This window comes from Prinia subflava, chromosome 8 (genome assembly GCF_021018805.1).
Source record: "Prinia subflava isolate CZ2003 ecotype Zambia chromosome 8, Cam_Psub_1.2, whole genome shotgun sequence".
In the NCBI taxonomy this organism is placed as follows: Eukaryota; Metazoa; Chordata; class Aves; order Passeriformes; family Cisticolidae; genus Prinia; species Prinia subflava.
In genome coordinates this window covers 26,718,204-26,739,152 of record NC_086254.1, presented here as the reverse complement: position 1 = coordinate 26,739,152, position 20,949 = coordinate 26,718,204, and the positions used below count along the sequence as shown (strand labels likewise).

The 20,949-nt window shown below is 44.2% G+C and overlaps 1 protein-coding gene across 4 annotated transcripts; it reads right to left on the bottom strand.

Annotated features, from left to right (window-relative positions):
• Positions 1–992: 992 nt before the first annotated feature.
• On the bottom strand, positions 993–12,669 carry LSM14B (LSM family member 14B). Of its 4 annotated transcripts, none has more exons than XM_063404285.1 (10): positions 12,363–12,669; positions 8,136–8,299; positions 7,658–7,793; positions 7,088–7,204; positions 5,142–5,312; positions 4,953–5,030; positions 3,809–3,970; positions 3,484–3,637; positions 2,637–2,816; positions 993–2,284 (listed from the first exon to the last, which is right to left on the bottom strand). In XM_063404285.1, exons 1-9 carry the CDS (start codon positions 12,481–12,483, stop codon positions 2,645–2,647), a joined length of 1,275 nt encoding a protein of 424 aa, XP_063260355.1. In that variant the 5' UTR covers positions 12,484–12,669; the 3' UTR covers positions 993–2,284; positions 2,637–2,644. The 4 variants fall into 4 exon arrangements, with proteins under 4 accessions (XP_063260355.1, XP_063260354.1, XP_063260358.1 ...); XM_063404284.1 differs by having other exon boundaries at positions 4,953–5,033; positions 12,363–12,668; XM_063404288.1 differs by lacking the exon at positions 7,088–7,204 and having other exon boundaries at positions 12,363–12,667.
• Positions 12,670–20,949: the final 8,280 nt, after the last annotated feature.

Sequence of the window (20,949 nt, the reverse complement as noted above, 5' to 3'; positions counted from 1 at the left end):
TCCTCACTTGTATCACTCTCACACCTGGAGCTGTTTACAGGGAAACGCTGCCCAGCGGAGTGTGGGCAGAGGATCCCACGGGAGTCAAGGACAGGGAAGCAGCAGTGCTGCTGCTGCTGCTCAGGGACACATTAGACCGCATGAGCCAGAGGAAGTGTGGTCCTGGAACACCAGATTGTTTAATTTATCAGCCCCTGGGCTGGAAGGTTGAAGTCAAAAGAGCTGTACTTAGTTCCCTGCTCAAGTCACTCCAATTGTTCCCCACACTGGGAGTTTTCCATGGGGAAGGTGCCAGGGCTGCAGCTGAGCCCGCAGTGCTCCTGGGGCAGAGGGGCTTCTGAGCCACAGCCCCCAGGCCCCTCTGCTCCTGGACATCAGCGCTTGGCTCAGAGGCTGGGGCACAAACTTCAGCAGTGACAAGGATGTGCTTATGCCTGGGAGCTGAAGCTTTACTGTAGAACAAGGGAATTGATCCCACTCAAATAGAAAGGCACAGTTACATGTCAGTAATGGTGATTACATAGGAGCAATGAGGGTTTCTCATCCCATCCTCTGCCAGGGCAGTGCAATTCCATCTCCACACTTCGAGCTACAGCAACTGCTTTGCCAGCAGAGAAATTAGAGGTGGAGCAGCTCTGAGTGAGCCGTTTCAGCGCACTCCAGCTCAGAGGGGTGAGCCAGGCCCTACAACAGCAGCACAGGCTCCTGACAGGCTCCAGGGGAACCCCACCAGCCCAGGCCCTCCCTCTGCAAGGCTGGAGTAACAAAACCCGCATCAGGCTGAGTCCCAGCACAGGAACCAGAGCAACAGTACAACGTGCAGTGCCTGGATTAGGGTGTTTCAGCTCTTTTTTCCAACACAGTGGAAAGTGTAACACTTCCAGGTTTTCTCCAGCTTGGATGGGAGCCCTGCAAGGACAGGCACCAGAGGAGTTGTAGGAGTGATGGTATGGAGCTCTGGGATATGTATAGAACAGAGGTGGAGGGACACATTAAACATTTACATGTTTATTATAATTACAATTTACATTACTCCAAAGAGCAGCCCCACTGCTATGTTCTAATTCTCAGCAATAAAGTCCTACAAAAATAAATCCAAGCTTTTACAGTAACCTAGGTCAATGCATAACTAAAAAAACTTGAGCTATGTAAGGGGTTCAGTCGTCAAGGTGCTTTTTTTTAACAAAATTCCCTACCAACCAAAAACGGGACACATGCCTATAGCAATTTAACCCACTTATTCATGCAAACAAAGGTAACCCCTCCCTCCCAGCCCTCTCCCCACATACAGATTTTTAAAAACAAAAGAAAACAACTAAACTATTTACAGTATGGGGGTATAGAGGAAAGAAATTAAACATGCCCATCTGTTAAGCTTCATTATATGGTCTCCCATCCCTAATTGAATGAAAACATTCCAACGAGTTCCACCACAGTCTACAGAGTACAGAGAACTGTTTGCATTTGGTGCTGCCTCCAGCGAGGTACAAACCGAGGCAAACAAGTCAGAGCTTCAGGTGTCCTTCCCAGACAGTCACTACTGCCAAAAGCTCTGCACACGAGTGGGGACAGTCACTGCTCCCATCCCACGTGGCGTCCCCACGCTCCAGCCAGGAGCTCCAAGCCCCAGGCACTCCCAGCCTTCAGCTCAAGGCAGAGCCACGGTCCTGCGGTACCTCCAGCCCAGCACCAGCGCACAAACAGCTGTACAGTCAAACACTACTACATGATCAACACTCCAGTATTCCCAAGTGACAATATACACAACTCCTCAGCACCAGGAATCCATTTCTCCAGATACCAAGTGCTACTTCACACCTGCTGCCGAGATCCGTGAGACCAGCAGCACCAAAGGATCCATTTGGTTAACTCAGAACAAACAAATTATAGCTGGTTTGTTTCAAGTGAGCTTTGGTTCCGTGTTAAAACAGCATGATTTCTCTTCTCCAGGGTTCAGAAAAGGAGTCTGACTTTAAGCTTAGACTATAGCAGCCTTGAGAGACCCAGAAAGAAGAACCATGTAAGTTAGTCTGCACTTGAAAAACACAAACAAAAAGAAAAGACACCCTGAAGAAGGTACCCCTGAACACATTCCCTCTTCCAAAAAATATTCCAGCGGACAGTGGCTGGTCCAAAGTAAGTCCAAAATATAAGCAGTAGTACATGAAATTCTGTCACTTGAGCTGAGACAGTAAACAATATGAACCATTTTCCCACGTTAGTGCAGCAGTTGGTTGTTTTCTTTCTATATACAGTTTCATCCTCTCAGGTGAGAAGTTTGAACCTATTCAGAAAAAAGGTAGAATCAGATTTGATATTATGGGGTTCTTCTCCCAGGAACAAAAATAGCAAAGCTCACACCCCTCTATCAGCTGAAATGCTTAGTTAGAAACCAAAAGCTGTTTGCTTGAGCTGAGCCTTTTCTCAGACAGGTGAGACCAAGAAATCAATAGAACAATCAGCATGTTAAACCACTCCTATCTCCTACCCTTTAGAAATATCAATCAGATCCAACAAGGAACAACTCTTACATAGCCATGAGACTGGAGGGTGAAACAGGCTGCACAGACAGTTCAGGCAAGGAGTAAGAGACAACCTGGCTCAGAGAGAGTATTTACTCCTGTTAGAGCACTTGCCTCTGAAGTTACACTCTGCCAGTACCAGCTCTGTGAGTGGTTTGGTTTCTCCTCGCTGCTCCACTCCCTCTTCCACCTCGAAATCCACCTCGAAAGCTGCGGCCACGCAGGAACCGTCCAGACACTCCAAACGTCTCTGTATTGAGCTTCCTTTCCTCAGCCCACGTGGTGCGCCTGGAACTGAACAAGGCTGACTTCAGGTGGAACACAAACATTAAAGAGCCACCAGCTCCCTTAGAGAGGAAGCCTCAAACCCCTGATTTTGTTGAGCTGCACTGCAGTGTACACACTCTAACCCCATCCCTCTGCAGCCACAGAGCTCAGGGAATCCCTCATGCTGACACTAAAGGGATGTCTCATTTCTCCAGGCATTGATAGCATCAGTGGTGGCAGTGAAAGTTGAAGCTTTCCCTTCTCATTCCCAACATTTAACCTAAAGCACTTCCACAGCCAGAGCTGACCTCTCTGCCCCAGCTCCAGGCTTAGCTCACTCCTGTCTGCCAGCTGCACCTTCAGGACAGCATGACCCTGACGCCTCCTCTCCCACAAGCCAGATAAGGAATTTGTTTAAAAATCAATGGGTTCAAAGTCAGTCCTGGGAAACAGAAATGGAAACTCCTCTATCATAGTTTAGGCAAGTGTATCATATCAGCTGAAATGCTTTTTGTTTGAGCCCACTGCATGAAGCTTGGTTCACATCACTTGTGAGATACCAAATGCATGGCAATATTCCCTGTCTAAAGTCTACTCTAAAATTTTTAAATAATTAAACCATGTCACATAGATTATGTCTGAAATTTTATGCCTAAAATTCCATTTAAAAACCAAGCTTTTAGAAAACACTCACCTAGATTTCAGTTCTGAAGAAATGTTGTCAAAGAAAGACTTGGATTTATCATAATAGCAGTTGGGCCCCAGCAGGTCCTCCTCTGCATTACCATCATTGTTTTGGGTTGCCACTCCAGGGTCTCCTTTTTCTTCCCCCGTCTCTGCTTTGTCATCTGAAGATAATGAAATGTATTACACTTCCTTGAGGCACACACTGCAGAGCCATCTGTTCTCTTGCTCTCTCAAACAAGATTTGAGATGTAATCATACAGTTTTTCAGAACCAGTTTGTCTATGCAGTGTTTACCACTAGCTCAGCAATTCATAATTAATGAAGGCACAAACCTTTAAAGTTTAGTTTCTTCTTGAATTCTTTATCAAGTTCCTCTCTGTTGAACTGTGCGTTTGCACTTTCAAAGTCAAAGTCACCTTCAAACTTTATTGTATTTTCCTTCACAGTAGTTGGTCTGTTTTGTCCTCTAGAACGGTTTCTGGTTCTCCTGTTTCCTGAAAGCAGGAGAGTTTAAACACTTGGTAACGCACAGGGAGGTTACATGACTTGCTCAAGACCAGAGGAAACCAGGGATAGAACTCAGGAGTTTCTGGCTTCCAGTCCTGTGGTTAGGCCACACCTCTTTGAAAGCAACTTCTGTAGAAGACACATTACAGCAACACTTTAACTTTCTGAGCAGCATTCCTGGATGTCAATCTTACCACTAAGAGTGCACCCAACTTTCCTTCCAGTGTGCAGAGAGGAAGTCAGAACAAGCACTACAGCAAGAAAAGCTGAGGGAGGTGGGGAAAATGATCTTTCCTGTCTGCTCTTCACCTGCAAACACAGCACTGTAATTAGCCTAAAACCTGTCGTGATGGCAAAGAGGAGATCTCAGAAAATCCAGCAAAATACTCATCTACCCACAAAGGGAGCTTGTACTGCTGCCTAGTTCCTGGTTTCCAACTGAGATGCTATCCACTCCTTTTTGGAAAAGTTATAACCCATTCTACACACTCATTAATTTGAAGACCTGAGAGTCTGAAGTATTGTTTTCTGTCTTTTCTCATTTTACTTGGGCAGAAACATCTTTGAATTTCACTTTCTTCTGACCCATGTTTGTACTGCCACTTTAAAATAAGAATTCTGTTCTATGGAGGTGAGTGTTCCACAGTTCCTCTCTGTTATAAAAGCTCTGGGAAGTCTCAAACAGGTTGCCTCTCCCAGTAAAAATACTTGAGGTTTCAGAGAAATCCAGTTGCTGCTGCCAAGTCACAGCATTGATTTTTATGACATACCTTCAGCTTCCTAGAAAAGGCGCTAGAACTCTGTCCCTGGAATGTTCTGAACTTCTGCAACTCCAGAAGCTGTTGTGTTAGGGAGCATCTCTGGATGCCCAAAGCTCTCTCTCCATCTTCTGTCAGTTAATCCTTCACTGAAGTTAACACCACTTGCCTTCACAGGCTGTTGTGACTGTTTAGCATCAGCTTAACCTACCCGATCTTCTCCTTTGAGGTCTTCTGTTTTCATCATTCACCTGTCCTTGGGTTTGCACAGGTGCTGCCTGAACTGTATCTACTGAACAAGAAGGATAAACTTTAAAAGAGCACAAGAACCATCCCCAGGCAGCTCAGTGCTGCAGGGCACGTTGGAAGGCTGCTCCAGGCTGGAGGGGTGTGTACGTACCGCTGGCTTTGCTGTTGGCCGGCGGGACCTGCCGTGCGCTGCGCGGGATCCCCGGGGTCACCTTCACTGGGGGCAGCTTTTGGGAGTTCATGCTGTCAACGGGGCCAGTCTGGACAGCCTGCTCCACCATGGGGCTTTTGCGGACTGGGTGAACAGAAGGAAAGCCAGCACCTGGAAAAGATCCCAATGACTGAGTGCCCCTTGGAAAGCGCGCCAACGCCACTCAAACCCTGCCCACTTCTAGGGAGAAACCGTTTGGTCAAGAATGACTCAAAGCCTTGAGAGTGCATCATTACAGGCTAAGTGGCACCAGGTAAGGCACCACTGCCATACAAGTCATGGCTCTCACATCCAGAGCCTCAGTTTCAGGAAATATACCCATTTATTTCTTAAATCAAGTTAGACAAACATTAAACAACCAAGCCAAGTCAATCTCTCAGACAGTTTATACCAAAATCTAATTTCTAAGTTATGCAGGATTTCAATTTATGTGATAACTTTAAATCTGAAACAAAAATTCATCATTTTGAAAATGTTCAAGAAAATTTCCCCACTTTGTCAAAAAGGTTTTGCAGCAAAAACTTAAGCACCTCAGCTATATCCCCTTTTGTAAGCCGCTTTTAGAAGTCCTTCAACTTCATTGCTTATTGTTAGAGCTTTCAGACAAAGAAAACCTGAAACCAGACCAGGATCTCAAAGTTACCCTTTTAAATTCCTTCTTGGTCAAGGCCAAAGTGTTACCAAGACTTCTGTTGCTCTTCCATCCAGGCTTATTTATTCACACTACAAAACATGTAAATACTTTTCATGGTTTGGTATACCTTACACCAATTATATTAAAAAGTGACAGTCTTCAGTACTCAGAAGAAACACTGCATTCTAGGTTTAATTAGAAGGTTTGGAGTGCTACAGGTTCATGTAGTTATGCATAAGAACTGCTTGGAAGCAAACTTTAACTGAATATATTAAAAGAGCAAGAAAAGTGAAAAGCTGAAGAGTTCACACAAACCAAGCCACTGACACTTCTGGGTCACCCAAGTCCACATGAGATATACCCAGTAGGTTACATCATGCAGGTTCCCAGTTAATGTACACCTGGAAAACTTGCAAGGAAGACAGACATATCCTAAGGATTATTGAGTAGGACAAAGCTGATGTGCAAGTTTAACATGAGAAAGTTTCAAAGTTTAGCCAGACTATTGAGAAATTATGTACAGATAGATGGCTAAAAGCAGAGAGTAAGTAAAAAGCTTCATGCCAACACAAGCATACATGCTTAAGCTAAAACCAGATGAAACTAATTATCTTTAAATGCAGGCTGCACCTGGTCACCCTGCTCTGAGGATGGTCAGTCTGGTATCTCCACTCAACCTTCTTTAAAGGTTTTACACATAGAAGCAAGCACCCAGAGCTGTGTTATCTCTGCTACTCAGGAATTGCTTACTGTTAGTCATGGCTTTACTAACTGGGAGTCTGGACAAGGTACAATGCCCCATCATGCATGAAATCTACCCTGATGTTTCCTCGATTACAGAAAATACTCCCAAATTTTTGATCAGCCTAATTCTCCAACCACAAGGCCACCCATAATTTAATCATTGTGCTTCATTTTCTGACCAGTTCCTCACCCAAACCCTATGGTGACACATGTCCCTGGACAGGATGCAGCACATTAGCACCTCTAAACTTCATCCTTCTCCTGATACTTACATAAGAGGATCCACTGTCCTGGACTTTTCCTTTCTCCTGTCTCTCTAAATGATAGTTCTAGGACAGGAGGAATCATGCTTCATGTAATGAAAGGCAAAAAAAAAGCTGAGAACAAACTAGTTCTACTGGCATTACCCATATGAGCACTATCATTCTAGGAGGGGTTAACAAGAACAGAGTGTTTGCAAGTGCCATGCAGTTCTTCCAAATATTTGGAGTCCTCAAACTGCTGTTACCCTTGGAAGAGAGCTGATGGGGCTCTGAAGACATGTCAGGCTCTGAAACAGGTTGTGGAGACGGAGAAGAACTAGGGCTGGAAGCAGCTGCTGATGCTGGAGGGCTTACCAATTTCTCTAAAGAGATAGAGGGAAGAAGAGAGAGCAGAGATATATGGATAAGATACAAGGTAGTGAAACACCTGAAGGACTTGGAAAGAGATACAAGATTCTCTAGAACAGCAGCTTATTTACAGTCCTCTCTGGAAATACAAACTCTTTTTACATGTGATGTGAGGTATGTCAGGTTAGAAATGAACTGGCCTCAACTGTCAGGTATTCCCATTAATTTCAGAAAGAAACTTCAGCTATTTAGTTTGTTTCTTTCGTGTGCATGTGTTGTGTGCACGTGCAAGTGAAACACAGGCCTCCTCACAGTAAAATCACTGCACAAAGTTGTGAGCTGCTTATTCACTGCTCCTTGCAGCCTGACACTTGGCAAGGAGTTTGCTATTAGTTACTGTTATTTGCTTTCACAGCAGCTGCATACAAGACCACACCTTTATTCTAGCAAGTAAAGTTTGTACTTACCTAAACCTAAGGAAGCTGCATACTGCTGGCTAAGCAAAGAGCTGGCAGCAAGCTGGCTGTAAGGTGGCATACCTCTAAACGGGCTGTAAGGCACATGTGGCTGAAAGGATGATGTAGAGGCAGAGCCCAGTGAAGACTGTAACAAGACAAAGTACATTTCCATTTACAGTGTCCAGAAGTCAAGTTGCTTTGGCAGTGATTCTTTACTTCATGTACAGGATTACTAAAGCTTAAGTAAATTCTGAGAAGGGTTAGTTTACCTCTTTATGGTTTTCCTGCATTCTCAGCTAGCTCTGGCTTTGTTGACTGAAGTCTTTAATGCTGCTGCTACTTCAAACATTACAACAAAATTCAGGATGCTTTAAATAATCTGAAGAGACACTGACTTGCCTTCATTTCTATAAGTTTTTACCAAAATGCAGTCCTTCAACACCAGTGTTTTATCTCAGCTTTTTATGAACACTTCAGGCTAACTTACTTGGACAATGGCAGGATCCTGTGGCAGAGTATGCTGAGCTTTTGGAGGTTCACAGACAGTGATGTCTTTGATGTCACTCCCTCGAAAAATAATGTACTCATAGATTTCTTCTCTGGGAGGAGCCGGTCTGTCTGTGGGCCTGTCCTCGGTCCCGAAGGATCGCACTGGAGCATGGAAAGGTGACATTAGTGCAGCACTGCCACTGCAGCATTGTGCAAGTTCAGATTTATGCAATTAAAAAGTACTCCAACACTTGCCATCTGTAACAACAACAACGGCTACTTACAGAACCCTCAATCTCCTTCTCACACACATCTGTTCCCTCAAATGCCAACTTTTTCAGCAGCCTGTATAAACAGTTTTGTTTACATCAAGCTGTGAAGGTAAAGACCATAGACCAGCTGGAGTGAAGAATCCTACTGCAAACCCAAGGACTTCCCCACAGTGCTGTACTCTCCTTCCCTCCCCAGCAGCTGTCTCATGAAGGCATTCAGCTCCAGACAACTGCACCAGACCACAGGAGAGGCCCCTGGAGCAGCAGGGGGAAATCTTAGAAGGCTTTAGAGCTCAAATCTGCACCTTTGGTTTCATACATTTATTATGCAGATAGAGGTAGTTTATCAATGATAAAAATTTTCTACTAAAATTCCCTCTCTACTCCAATGTCACTGTTTATATGATTAATGTGACTACAAAGCAAGCCATCAGTGATAAATCCAAGATCTCAGTGCTTAGGGAGGCTTTACTGAGTGCCAGCTACCAGAATACTTGAACAGACACTAACCAGCAGTGTCACACATTAGAGTGGGAAAAAAAAAAGATGTCAGCTGACTGTGGCAGCTACGAGGTAGAAGCATAAATTAATTTGAGCCATTAAAGAAGAGGAGATCTGTCTGGATTATTGGCACACGGAAACAGCACAGTTACATCAGACACTGACAGGTAAAAGCTTGAAATTTCAGCCACAGGTTACAGAAACCCCCAAGATCACTGATGTGGCTGCTTTCTGTCTTTGAGAGGCACTCCCAGTTCAGATTAGTACCAGCACATACTGGCTTGATGTACATCCTCTGTCAGTGGAAGAATTCTGTATTGGAGTCTCCTCAGTTGCTTCTAACAGGTTATCATGGAAGCACTGAAACACCTCCACCAGGACATGCCACTTTTCCTGTCACACAGATGATAGGGACACCACATCCTCCCAGGAAAAGGTCACCTAGAGTGGATGCACTGAAACCCAGTGCTGAGCATCCCTGGCACACCATGCTGCTTCTAACTCACGAGGAGCGCTGGCAGTTGTAGCCAGGGATATTCAAGAGTCCTGTTTCAGGATGAACAGCTGTATGTAGGTGGTTCACCTCACAGCAGGCAGCACTTGGTGCTGCAAATGGGCTTCACCCCTGTTAACAAACAGGTGAGCTCCCAAGGAGCAGGTGAATACCAGAAGGTCCCTATCACACTGCTCAGCACCTCAGCTTGTACCTAACAGGAAAGGGATCTTCACTGGTACAAAGAGAAGCTGTCAGTCACTTCCCTTCAAAGGCCATCTTCCATGAGTTCCTAGGGTAAATAACCTCTCCAAGCTATTTTAGATCTCCAACTGCTGTTTGATCATATTACAGCTGTAACCCAGTCAACCAGAAGCAGATTATAAACTGAAAGCAATGCTTGTAACCTTTTGGACATGAACTGTACCACTGATCTGTTCAAAATGAGATTATTACAGCTCATGGCAAGAGGTACTAAAGGTATCCAGGGGCTCCTGCAGGATCCCACAGCTAACTTGGAAAGCACCATGATCAGCCCATCAACTTCCACATGGATAAACACATGACCTGCAAAGCCCAAAGCTGCCCAGGCAGCCTCTCAGTTGGCTGGTCCCAAGGTTTCTAACAAAAAAAGTGGAAAGCCAAGTCCTTGTTGTAGACAAAACATGGCTGTGGGAGTTGAGCTTGCCTGTCCCTGCACCTGAGGTGTTTAACTGTTTCTGGCACAGCACAAAGTGCAGCTTAAAGTTCCTGTGGGGGTGGGAAGGGCTGTGTTCCATGAAGGTACTGACTATTGCTTACAGAGGAACAGGAAATCAATCCTACAATGCTGCAGCTCCTGGTTTACAACACAGTTCCTACTTGTGCAGGGCTGTTGAGCTTAAGCTCTGAAGGGGCAGAAAGCACAGCAAGAGTGACTAGAAAGGAGAGCTTACATGGATATTTCTTGTTCAAAAACTCCAATTTCTTCAGACTTCTACTTAAGGGAGAATAAGTTCCTGGCCTTCACTGCTGACAGGACAGCAGTGGGCTTAAACTTCCTTTGTTTGCAATTAAAGTTTAGCCTCTAACAAGACAGACAACTTTCTTGTAGTGATTAATTAAGCCTATGGAATCTCCAGCATTTAAAATTCTGTGCACGTATCGAGGTTTAACAAATATAAATCAATTGAAGTCAGCCTGGCTTCTAGTAAGAGGCTGAACCAGATTTCTTCCCAAGGTCTCTTTCAACTTAATTTTTTCTTTATGAATGATAGAACTAAAGAGAATGGCACTTACATTGCATTGCAAACATTTAAACAGCAGCATCCACGGTTTAAGAACTATTTACCTGCAGTCTGGACAACTTCAACAGCGTGTCAGTAATTCCTGGCCCTTTAAATGCCTCAGAGAACAAGTGTTTTAAACCACTGACACCATAGGTGGGGTTGATACCGTTGTGACTAAATTCGACAATGTTGCTACATTGTAATTCTGACACTAATTTTCTTTGCTATAAAGTCTCTAAATTTGAAAAACCCCTCTGAGCTACAATGAAAAGCAGAGTTTGTGATGAAAAGTTTATAGAGCAGGTCTTTGGGTGGGGAGAAATGTATTCTCCACCTACTGTAACAACAACTTCTTAGGCATTCCAGTTCATCAAAACTGAACACTGTGAAACCAATAAATACAAGAACTGCCATAAATCCAGAGCATGTACTTACATCATTAAGCATTTTAATTACACATGCCTATGAAACATACCACTTCAGCTCTGAAGTAGCAAGTCCTATGTGCAAGGCAGAACTGTGTAAGGAACCATTTCTACTTGCTGCTGGGTCAAAGTGAAGACCTTCCTGCACCTTCAGGAAAGGAACTGCATCCTTCCAGCAACCTCTCAAGGAATTTGAGCCAAACATTAACACAAACAGCTCCATTTGGGCATTTAAATAAACGGCTACATTCCTAGAGAAAACTCACATGTTTAACTTCAGAAAACACGCTAATGGATGTCAAATAATGTCCAGCATCATATAAACATCATTACACCAGGTAAACACCGGGGCACGGGCTGCCTTGAGGGTAGTTGTGAATCTGGCAAGTCAGTGCCTCCTGCCAGCAAACAGCCTTTGAAAACAAAAGGTGTTTGTTTTCTGGACACCCCCGATGGCTGGCTGGAGGCAATGAAGAACGTGTGAGCTTCCCAGAACATGGAAGGGCAAAACTCGGAGAAAAAAACCACCGATGCACATTAGCTGAAGTAGCCAAGCTGGACTTGAGAAGCAGAACAAGTATAAGTTCATGTTTGAGGGACTAAACAAGACAGGACAGGTTTTACTGAGATGAAATACAGGAGTTCCCAGCACAGGTGGCAACTGAACCCAAATGACACTGTTTCAAAGATAATGATCAGTATTTCTACAGGGAAACAATATGCAAAGCCTCGCTGAGGAGCCATCAAGGTCGGCGAGCCAGACCCACGTGCAGGTGCCCCACAGCGCTCCGCGCAGCAGCTCCCACCCTCCTCATCTGAGCAGAGTCCAGTTATCGATCACGGAAGGAACAAAGACACAACAGCATCTGTTTTCCTCAGCGCCGACCTGGGGCCCTGCTCGAGCCGCACACCGACACACAGCCGGGCACAGCCGAGCGAGGGGAACCACGCACAGCGATGCCGAGCGTCACCTCCCCGCTTCTGACAATGGCAGGGGCAGCCAGCGCTGCCGGCAGCGCTTCTCCCCGGGAGAGCCGAGAGCAGCTCAGCATCCCGGGCCCTGCCCGCCCCTCCGGCGCGGCCCCTGTCAGTGCTGACTCACGGAGAGCAGCAGCGCTCCGGACCCGGGGTCCGGCCCCGCCGCAGCCCCGCGGGGCGGGCGGGCCGCGGGCGCGCTCATTGTTCACGGCACGGCGGCCCCCGCCGCGTCCCCTCAGGCAGCGCCGGCCTAGGCCCGCCCGCGCCCCCCACAGGGCCCCGCCTCACCCTTGGCCAGCGCCACGGTGGAGTTCTCGGTGTCGATGGTGTAGAGGATGCCCTCATAGCGGATCTGTGCCTTGGAGATCAGGCTGATCTTGCTGCCGATGTAGGGGGTCCCCGAGCTCATGGCGGCGGCGGAGCCGGGGGAGGAAAGGGGGGGTCCCAGAGCCGCGCGGAGCCGCCGCGCCGCCCACGCGCACTGCGGAGCCGGGACCCCGCCGCGCGCGCCTTATATAGGGCGGAGGGAGACGGGCCGGGGGGAGGCAGAGGGGGGCGTGATGAGAAGGCCGCGCATGCGCCGCGCGCTATTGACCAGACGGGAGAGACGGGGTCAGACGGGGAGGGGCGGAGGGGGAACACCCGGGCCCCGCGTCACGTGACCAGCGCGGGCGAGGGTGCCACGTGCGCCGCGGGGCGGGGCGGAGCCAGGCGGGGCGGGGCGGGAGCGCGCGCACTTCGCTTCCCGCGCTGCCGCGGCTGAGGGGAGCGCGCGGAAGCGGGGGGGGTCGAGGGCGGCTCTGTGACACCGAGCCTGTGCCACTGTCCCTTGTGTGACACTGCTCCCCGCCCGGGTGGCACTGCCTGTGTGTCACTGCCCTTCATTTGTGTATCGTTGCCCCTCGCTGCTGGGGTAGAGCTGCTGTCACGCAGCGCGGGGAGAAGGGGATCATCGCCTTCCCGTCACGGAGCAGCCATGGCTGCCGCTGCCCAAGCCCCTTCTCCCTCCGGTGCCCTGGCTGGTGCTGGCAGAGCCGACCCTGCCCTGTGCGGGTCGCCCCGCGCCTTTGTTGTGCTGGCCCGGCTCGGGTCACCCCGGCGCGGTCACCCCGTGCCAGGCCGCAGCTGGAGGCTGGGGCGGCTCCGTGCGGCGTCTCCCGGGAGCTCCGCGGCTCCCCGGCCATCTGCGGGTCAATGAGAGACAACCGGCAGCATCTGGCAGACATGGCCACGGGAGGTGAAATCACCAGCGAGAGGCTGCACGGGATCACGCAGGGCAGTCGCGTTTCGGGCAGCGGGTCAGAGTGCACAGATCTCGCTAATTTGTGTGACTCCAATGAATACGATTCAAACCCAGAGCCGGGGACAATACAGCGGGAGCCATTGTCTGAGTGCAGGGGGGTTCTGCAGGCGCCCATGCCTTGCTTACACGTCTTCCATCAGCGCTACAACGGCGACACGGGAGAAGGCAGCCCGCAGGTTTATCCCCGCGTCCTTGCACACCACGGCTCGGAGAGCTGTTCTCCCAGTGCCCCAAGCTGTCTGCCCTGTGACCTTCTGTATTTTATGGTGCTACTCTTCATGCTGTTTATACAGCCTGAAGAGCAGATCTCCCCTGCCTGAACAGGGCAGATTCTTCCTTTCCACTCGTACAGGCGCATGTGTGCAGTCTTTTCCTTGATAAATTGTTATAGCATAGGGTTCCTAAAAAAAGACAAAGTAAAAAAATAATATATATATATATTAATTGGAAAAGCAGTAATTTTGAATAAGAAACTCAGCCCTTAAAGTCAACCTTTTTAGATTTTTAGCTCAGCCTTAAGTATAACTTAGAGAGGGAAAGCAGAGATTCCTTTTTTACTGCAGTAAACAGTGCCCTTTAGTGGGCAAATTGCTGGTTAGAAACTTCCCTGATGAAAAACTCCTCTAGTTCCTCTGTATGAGAAGTGTCTAGTTTAGTAGTGTGGAAAAGATCAAATGGAGAAATAATAGAAAAAAAAATAGAAAAAATGTGGCTGCTCAGTTTGGGGCAGCCACAAAAAATTATTTACAATAAAAAAATTATGTCAATAGTGCAGGCAAAGGTAGAGAAACAGAACTCCCTCTTTCGGTTTACATCTTCCAACTCCACAGTATGTTTAAATTGATATGTCTTATTTCCACTCTTAAAATATTCTTCAGAAATAGTAAATGGGGCTCCACATTTGGATCCTGCAGGAAGGTTAATTGAGGCAGTGTGGAAAAAGAAAACTACACCAAGATGGCATGACCTATACACTGCCAAGGAGAGATATGCAAACATACAGAATTTTATTTATAATCACCATGGCCATAAATTAGCCTGCTTCTGGAAGATACTCTTATTGTAATGAATTTCCTCAATATCTTGTGTTTGACATCAGTCAGAGATAACAAGCGATCAGCAAGAAGAAATATGACTCCTGACATTTTAAGTGGCCTGTTAGTATTATTTATTCTGCTAAAAAATACAGTTTCTCATCCACTAAGTGTTGAAAGGGGGAAGCAAAGAGCATCTCTGTGTAAATTCATGACAAGTGTGCTATCCTGGGCATCCCTCATATGAAGAGGGAACATTTGGCTTTGTCTGAAGATGCTGACTGAAGATGCTGTTCATCATGGCTCTAGGATGAAATTTGGCAGAGATGCAGCTTGTGATCACAGCAGACACAGGATTCACACAACAGCCATTTGGACTACAGGTACCCGTGGTCTTTGGAGAGTGGAGGTAGGGCACAGTCACACCATGTTACTGCAGAGCTCATTTATTTACAGGAAAACCTGTGTTGCCAGAACTCAGGAGACTCCTGTGGCAGCTGAGAGGCATTTAAGAGGGTAACCACCCAGGTATCTAAGCACATTTCATAGCAGGTAAAAGAGAAACCTTTGACTCACTGCAGTGATGAGAATTTGTGGGGTGTGTGACGGTGAGAGAGGACTTGTGTGGTGGGTGATGGCCACATCCATGGAAACGTGAGCTGAACTGACTCAGGTGAGCTCTGGCAGAGTTCAGGACAGAGCAGCAGCTGGCAGGACATCTGTACAAGCTGGAGGAAAGGAGCCAGGCACTGGCTGCTCAAGCATCACCTCTTGCACCTGGGGACAATGGGATGGGTTTGCAGTTGGTGGGGAAAAAAAAGAGAAAAGAAAAGAAAAAAGCTTGGAAAATGAAGGAAATAAATGGAATAGAGATCAGAATTTGGGTGTGGCAAACAAAACAAATGATACAAAGGAAGAGAGAAATGCTTGAGCCCTAGAGGAAGAGATGTTAGAGCAGTAGTTTCAAAAGATTATGGTAGCTGCAGGGAAGCAGGGGAAGGCCACCAAGTACAGGACACAGTTCTGTAGAGGTGTGGGAAATGGGCAATAGAAAAGAGACCAGGAATGAAGGAGGGACTGGAACAGGATGGAGAAATAGAAAAGATTCCGGAAAGATGAGAAGAGAAAAAAATGAACCCTTGTAAGGTTTTTTATTCCACACAAAGAAAAAAGCATGTAAATTCAACTGAAGGAAACTAAAATGATGGGAAGAGTGAGGGGTGGATAACGGAATAAGGATAACAAAAATTGCAAATTAATTAATAAGTAGAAAAATGGAAGAATGGGTAATTTTTAGATAATGTGGGCTTTGTAAAATTAGTTTCTCAATTTCTCACAGTCTAAGAAAAAGAGATAAAATGATGTATGGAGGAAATAGTGTTTCATTACATTAGTTTGTCTTACATCTCAGGAAAAGGTGTTTCCTGAAAAAAAAAAATCCATCAAAACCGTAAGTGTTGTTTTCATTCTATTTCAGAAATAAATACAGAGACTGTAATACCTGTAATGCTGTTCTGTCCTCTCTCCCTGTTCTTTCTTTCTCTTTTTCTCAGTTTTGAGTCTGTGTCTTGGGGATTTTAATTTTGGCATCTTTCATTCCGCCCCCATATATCAAATTTAAAGTCAGTTTAACTTCTGGTTTAAAATGAAATATTTTATAGAATGTCATAATTTTAGGCTTATGGGGGGTTGGCTTTCTTAATTGGTAACTCAACTGTGTATTCAATGACACTGGTATAAATCTGCATTTTTCCATTGCACTTCTCAGCAATCCAAGGGCATTGCACAGTCAAGACAAAATATATTTTACCAATGAGGAGGAGATGGCAACGAGATTAAACTTCTTATCCAGACCCACAGAGTTTGTGAACATGAAAGAGAAACCACACTTTGGGCACTGTTTATTTGAATGCTCCAACTGTATGAAATACAAACATAAGAGGAAGAAATGCTCACGTGAGTTTGGTTGAAAACAAACTTATTTTGTGCAGGTACACAGTGTTTATAATGTATGGCGTCAGTATCTGAGATAAGGAATTACATATAAATATAAAAAAGCAGCATTTTGTATTGCTTACTAGAATTAACAGACTCTTAATTTACAGTTTAATTAGTTTCACTGTAAATACACTCATGTTAGAATGATATATTTTTATTTTCTTGTTCCATGAATGCATTCAGTGCCATTTTTCGTACTGTAGTCAGTTGTTCTTTTCCCTGAAAAATCAAGCACTTTCTAAAAGGTAATGCAGTTCCTTGCTATAATGCAAAATGATATTTTATTTTTGTACTTTTATTTTTGTGCAAATCCAGCAGTAAAATTACAAAAACATGCTGGAGAATTTTTCTGTTTGTGTAGCACTTCCATGTGGAAGATTCAAATTACCAGTCTGACCTCTAAACTCTTCATTTTTTAAAGACATATCAATATATCCACTTAAATGGGTGGGATAAGCCAACAGTGCTATTCTGACCTGCCCAGTCTTTGCTGTTCATATGCCACAAATCTACTTAAAAGTTGTGTTTGATTGCCTGAATCTATCAAGGTTAGGAGTCACTTTTGATGCAAGAGAGTAAAGTGGGAACATAAATTTACTTGTTTTTATAAAACTAAATCTTGGACATGTGTAACATCTCTTATTAGAATGAACACAAACTGCTATTCCAGACTTTCCACACTCAGACCATTCTACCAGTGTCTACTTTATAGAAATGAGGCTAAAACTCACATTCATTACTAGATATAAGACAGAACTCAGCTCAAAATCCTGCCTGATCTTGCAGCTCATTCATCATTAAAGTTTTGGGGAGTGGAGCAGTTAAGGAAATGCAAGTTCCTTTTATACTGAGGCTTTCTGGATCATGAATGGCAAGATGAAATTATCCTGGCTAAGTAGGTAGTGATTTATTCACAGATGTGGAAGCTGGATATAATTTTAAGAGATCCTTTCATGAAGACAGTTAAATGGATAGTCTATGGGATACAAAAAAAGGTTGAAAAAGCTGAAGTTTGCAGTTTGGTGACAAAAGTTGAAGGATGAAGACTTGTAAGTCAGACACATTCTAAAAAAAGGCATTTATGCATCTGTCTCCCATTGAAAAGAGTAAGAGGATTCAGACCTAAGTTTAGAAATAATTAGGGCATGAAGAGATATAGTTGTCTATCTAGGAGAGTGGGGAGCACTGAACAGAGCCTAAGATACTAAGTTCCATTAGGAGGAATTTCTGACTGGCTTTTTTGCTGCTTTTAGGCTGCTTTTCTTTGGAATATGTTGCACTGAAGTGAATGGCAAACCTCTGTGTATCCTCACAATTACACTGATGTGAGAGCACAGGATGAAAGTGGGATTTCATAAAGTTCTTCCAGGCACAAAGTGAGCAAAAGGTGGATTGAAGATACACTGCAATGAAAGAAAAAAAGAGGAAGTAATAAATGGAGAAAGGAAGCAAAAAATTGGCTTATAGGGATGAAATGCTGCAGAGGATTAGTCTGCAGGGGAAAAATTTGTAGAGGTTCATATTTATCCATTCATTGGGAGAATAAGAATCTATGTATTGAGCTTTGTGCCCAGCTTTCCGAGAGGTTCAAGAGCTGCAGTGATGCTCTAAATCCTACCTGGTACACTTGACAGTGTCTCAGTGGAGAGGCCAAGGAGCAGATAGAAGTACAGCCTGATACATCACTCTGGGATCAGTCTTTTCTAACAAAACCAAATATTTTTGAGCATACAAAACAAACTGCATGCCGCTGGATGTTGCAGACCAGAAAACATCACCATTCCCTGGACAGAAATCTGCCTTCACCAGCTGGGTTTGGCTAAAATTCCAGAAAACTCAGCAGCAATGTTTCTTTAAGGGCTCTTCCTTCCCTCTCTGAGCTTTTCTCTCTCTCCAAATTGTTGAACAGAACCATCAGTACTGAGCACTATTTCCCTGGCACTGAGGCTTCAGTGGGGTTGAACCAAGACCCATCTGCAGAGCTGTTGCTGAGCAGATCAAACCACAGGGCAACAATGTACATCACCGGGCTGAGAACGAAGAGGAAACAGTTCTGCAGAGATGTTTTAGTTCAGAGACCTCATTTGCATTCATGCTTTACAATGGACTCTTCTTCAGCCAAAGAATCTCCCTCTCCTTACCTGTTTTACAAATGGGTTGAAGATTTGACATCTTTCTGTTCAGTGAGGTAAGGGATCATTTTACCAGCCTTGGCAGTGTGCTGTTCTTTTCCTGCACAACATCTGCTGCAGTTTTCATGGCTTGAATTGTTCCTGGGCTTGTTTTAAAAGACATGTTTCAGAAATGCCTTTGAGGATATGAATTATTAGTCATTGTTTTATCTTCTAGGGTGTTCTTCATTTATCTTTGTTATATTCATTTTTAAAATAAGACTAAGAGGTTTTGGAGTTTAAAGTTTATAGGTTTTAATTCAGGTTTAGGCTAAAGATACCAAGAATGGTAAAGTAATTAATAGCAATAGGATTTTAGTGCAGTTTCAGAAAGTAATTTATTTGTGTATGACAATAAACTGGGATTTAATCTCCTTCTAACTCATGCTTCTCCTTACCATTGTAGTATTTTTGTACACACTTTTCACATACACAGGACAATTCTGACTTTTGCTGTTCCAAAGCCTTTGCATTCTTTGTACCATGTACCTCATTTCTCCATTGTTTCATGTAAGACAAGGTGTTTGATATTTACTGCACTTTTAAACCACATTTTTTTCTGCAAAGTAACTAAAAAAGACATTTGGCTTTTTAATTTTCTCACTTAATTCTGATTAATATTGTCGAAACCCTGGAAACTGAGAATTTGGTAATTCACTTTTTTTTTTTCCAGAACACTTCACATCTTCACCTTGGACTCTGAATTTTACTCAGCAGCGTCCTCAACATTTACTCTGCCTATGACATCATCTGTGCCAAACTTCCAAAGGCTTTTTGGGACACACAGTTGCTACTTGGGCATTTTGAAGACAAAAGATTTATGCAAGTTTAACTTGGAGCTTGAACTTCTCTGAAGAATAGTGACAGCAATTTTGTTATACCTGTGTGGTATTGGAGTTGTACTGCAAGATGCCCCATACAAACAAAGGTAGGTAACAGTAAAGAACAACTTAACATAACTCCCTTGGCCCTCCATCTGGGTGTGTCATTTCCTTTGGGCTGGAAGTTTTGCCATCTTGTCTTTTAAGAGATAAAAGCTTTGTCTGACTTGCTTCAAAACATGCTTAATTTCTTCAGGCAACTATAGGAGTACATCTCATATTTAACTGAGTTATTTGATTTGTTTGCATTTTCCAAAATGGGCAAAAGCTTATTAAAGGAATAGGGGCAATTCCAGAACCGTCTCTATTAGTGCAAATATATTTTAGGTAGCATAAGAAAGTAACCTATAGTCTGGAATCATATCTCTAACTATTTAGATTGCTAGAGAATCCAGAAAAAAAATAAACTTGTCTAATAGTCTTTCTAGCTGTGTTTTCATTAAGTCTGAGACAGCTCAATAAGGAAGCTCTGGCATGATTTATTTTAATCAGTTATTACAGAGGAGTCATTAAAAAAAGCCAAAACAAAAACTCGGCAAAATCTTCCTTACATACTTTTTGCATTCCAAATCCACGAAAAGTTTAGATAAAATCTCATTTCATTACAACCAAAACAAACCTCCTATACTAGACTGCTTTCATTTTTTTCTGTAAGTGATGATGTTTCCATACCTCTTCTGTCTACACTGCCTTTCCAGTTCCATGTCCTTTGTGTCTGTTTTCTTTATAATCTCTCTAAGGTTAGTCAGGAATTCTATTGTTTCCTAAGGCTTGGTTAGAGCATTTGACAGACTGTGAACTAGAGAAGGAGTAGGGAAAACGATTTAGCCATTTTTGTCATCTAAAGATGACTTTCAGAACTGCTTGCACACGTAATCATTCTTCCAGTTCAAATGTAAAAGAATCTGGATTTTGCCCTATGCATTGAACATATGCTGAAAGTTTCACCAACTTTACAGCCTGCTAGTTTTATTTGATATTGTTGAGCTAAGAACTGTGTATTCAGGCACACACAGAATCTTCTTTTGAAATAACTCCTCTATCTTAAAAGAGAGGAACCATGGGGCTACTGAATGATTTAGATAAAGAGTCTGTCCAGCTCTGCTCCTGTAAGTTACAGTCTCAAGGCATTGTGATATGAAATAGGACAAATGTTTTCATCTACAGCAACTGCTGTTTCAAAGCTGAGGTGGCATTGGCTGTACCTGTTCTTGGTAATGACCAAGAACAAACAAGATGAAGATTCAAGATTCATCTATAGTTCTTTCACTTATTTTTATTTATGTATTTTGGAAGGCCAGTGAGTGGAGGGAAGCATATAAAGAAGGAGGATAACACTGATTGCCACAGCTGGTCAATTGTTAAATGTGTTCAGGTCTAAATCAAAAGAGGGCAGGAATCCATTACTGGAGTATCCATGGTATCATGTGCCATTAGGTTGTCTGAGGATATATATTGTTGATAACATCCCTGACAGGATCATATTTT

What these genes read in the sequence shown, in the direction of transcription:
- LSM14B (XM_063404284.1), bottom strand. Translation starts at nt 12,483, where the DNA reads ATGAGCTCGGGGACCCCCTACATCGGCAGCAAGATCAGCCTGATCTCC. An exon ending in AGGATCCTGCCATTGTCCAA is followed by an intron (nt 7,794 to 8,135) that starts GTAAGTTAGCCT and finishes GTCTTGTTACAG; the next exon opens with TCTTCACTGGGCTCTGCCTC. An exon ending in GAAGAAACTAAACTTTAAAG is followed by an intron (nt 3,638 to 3,808) that starts GTTTGTGCCTTC and finishes CATTATCTTCAG; the next exon opens with ATGACAAAGCAGAGACGGGG.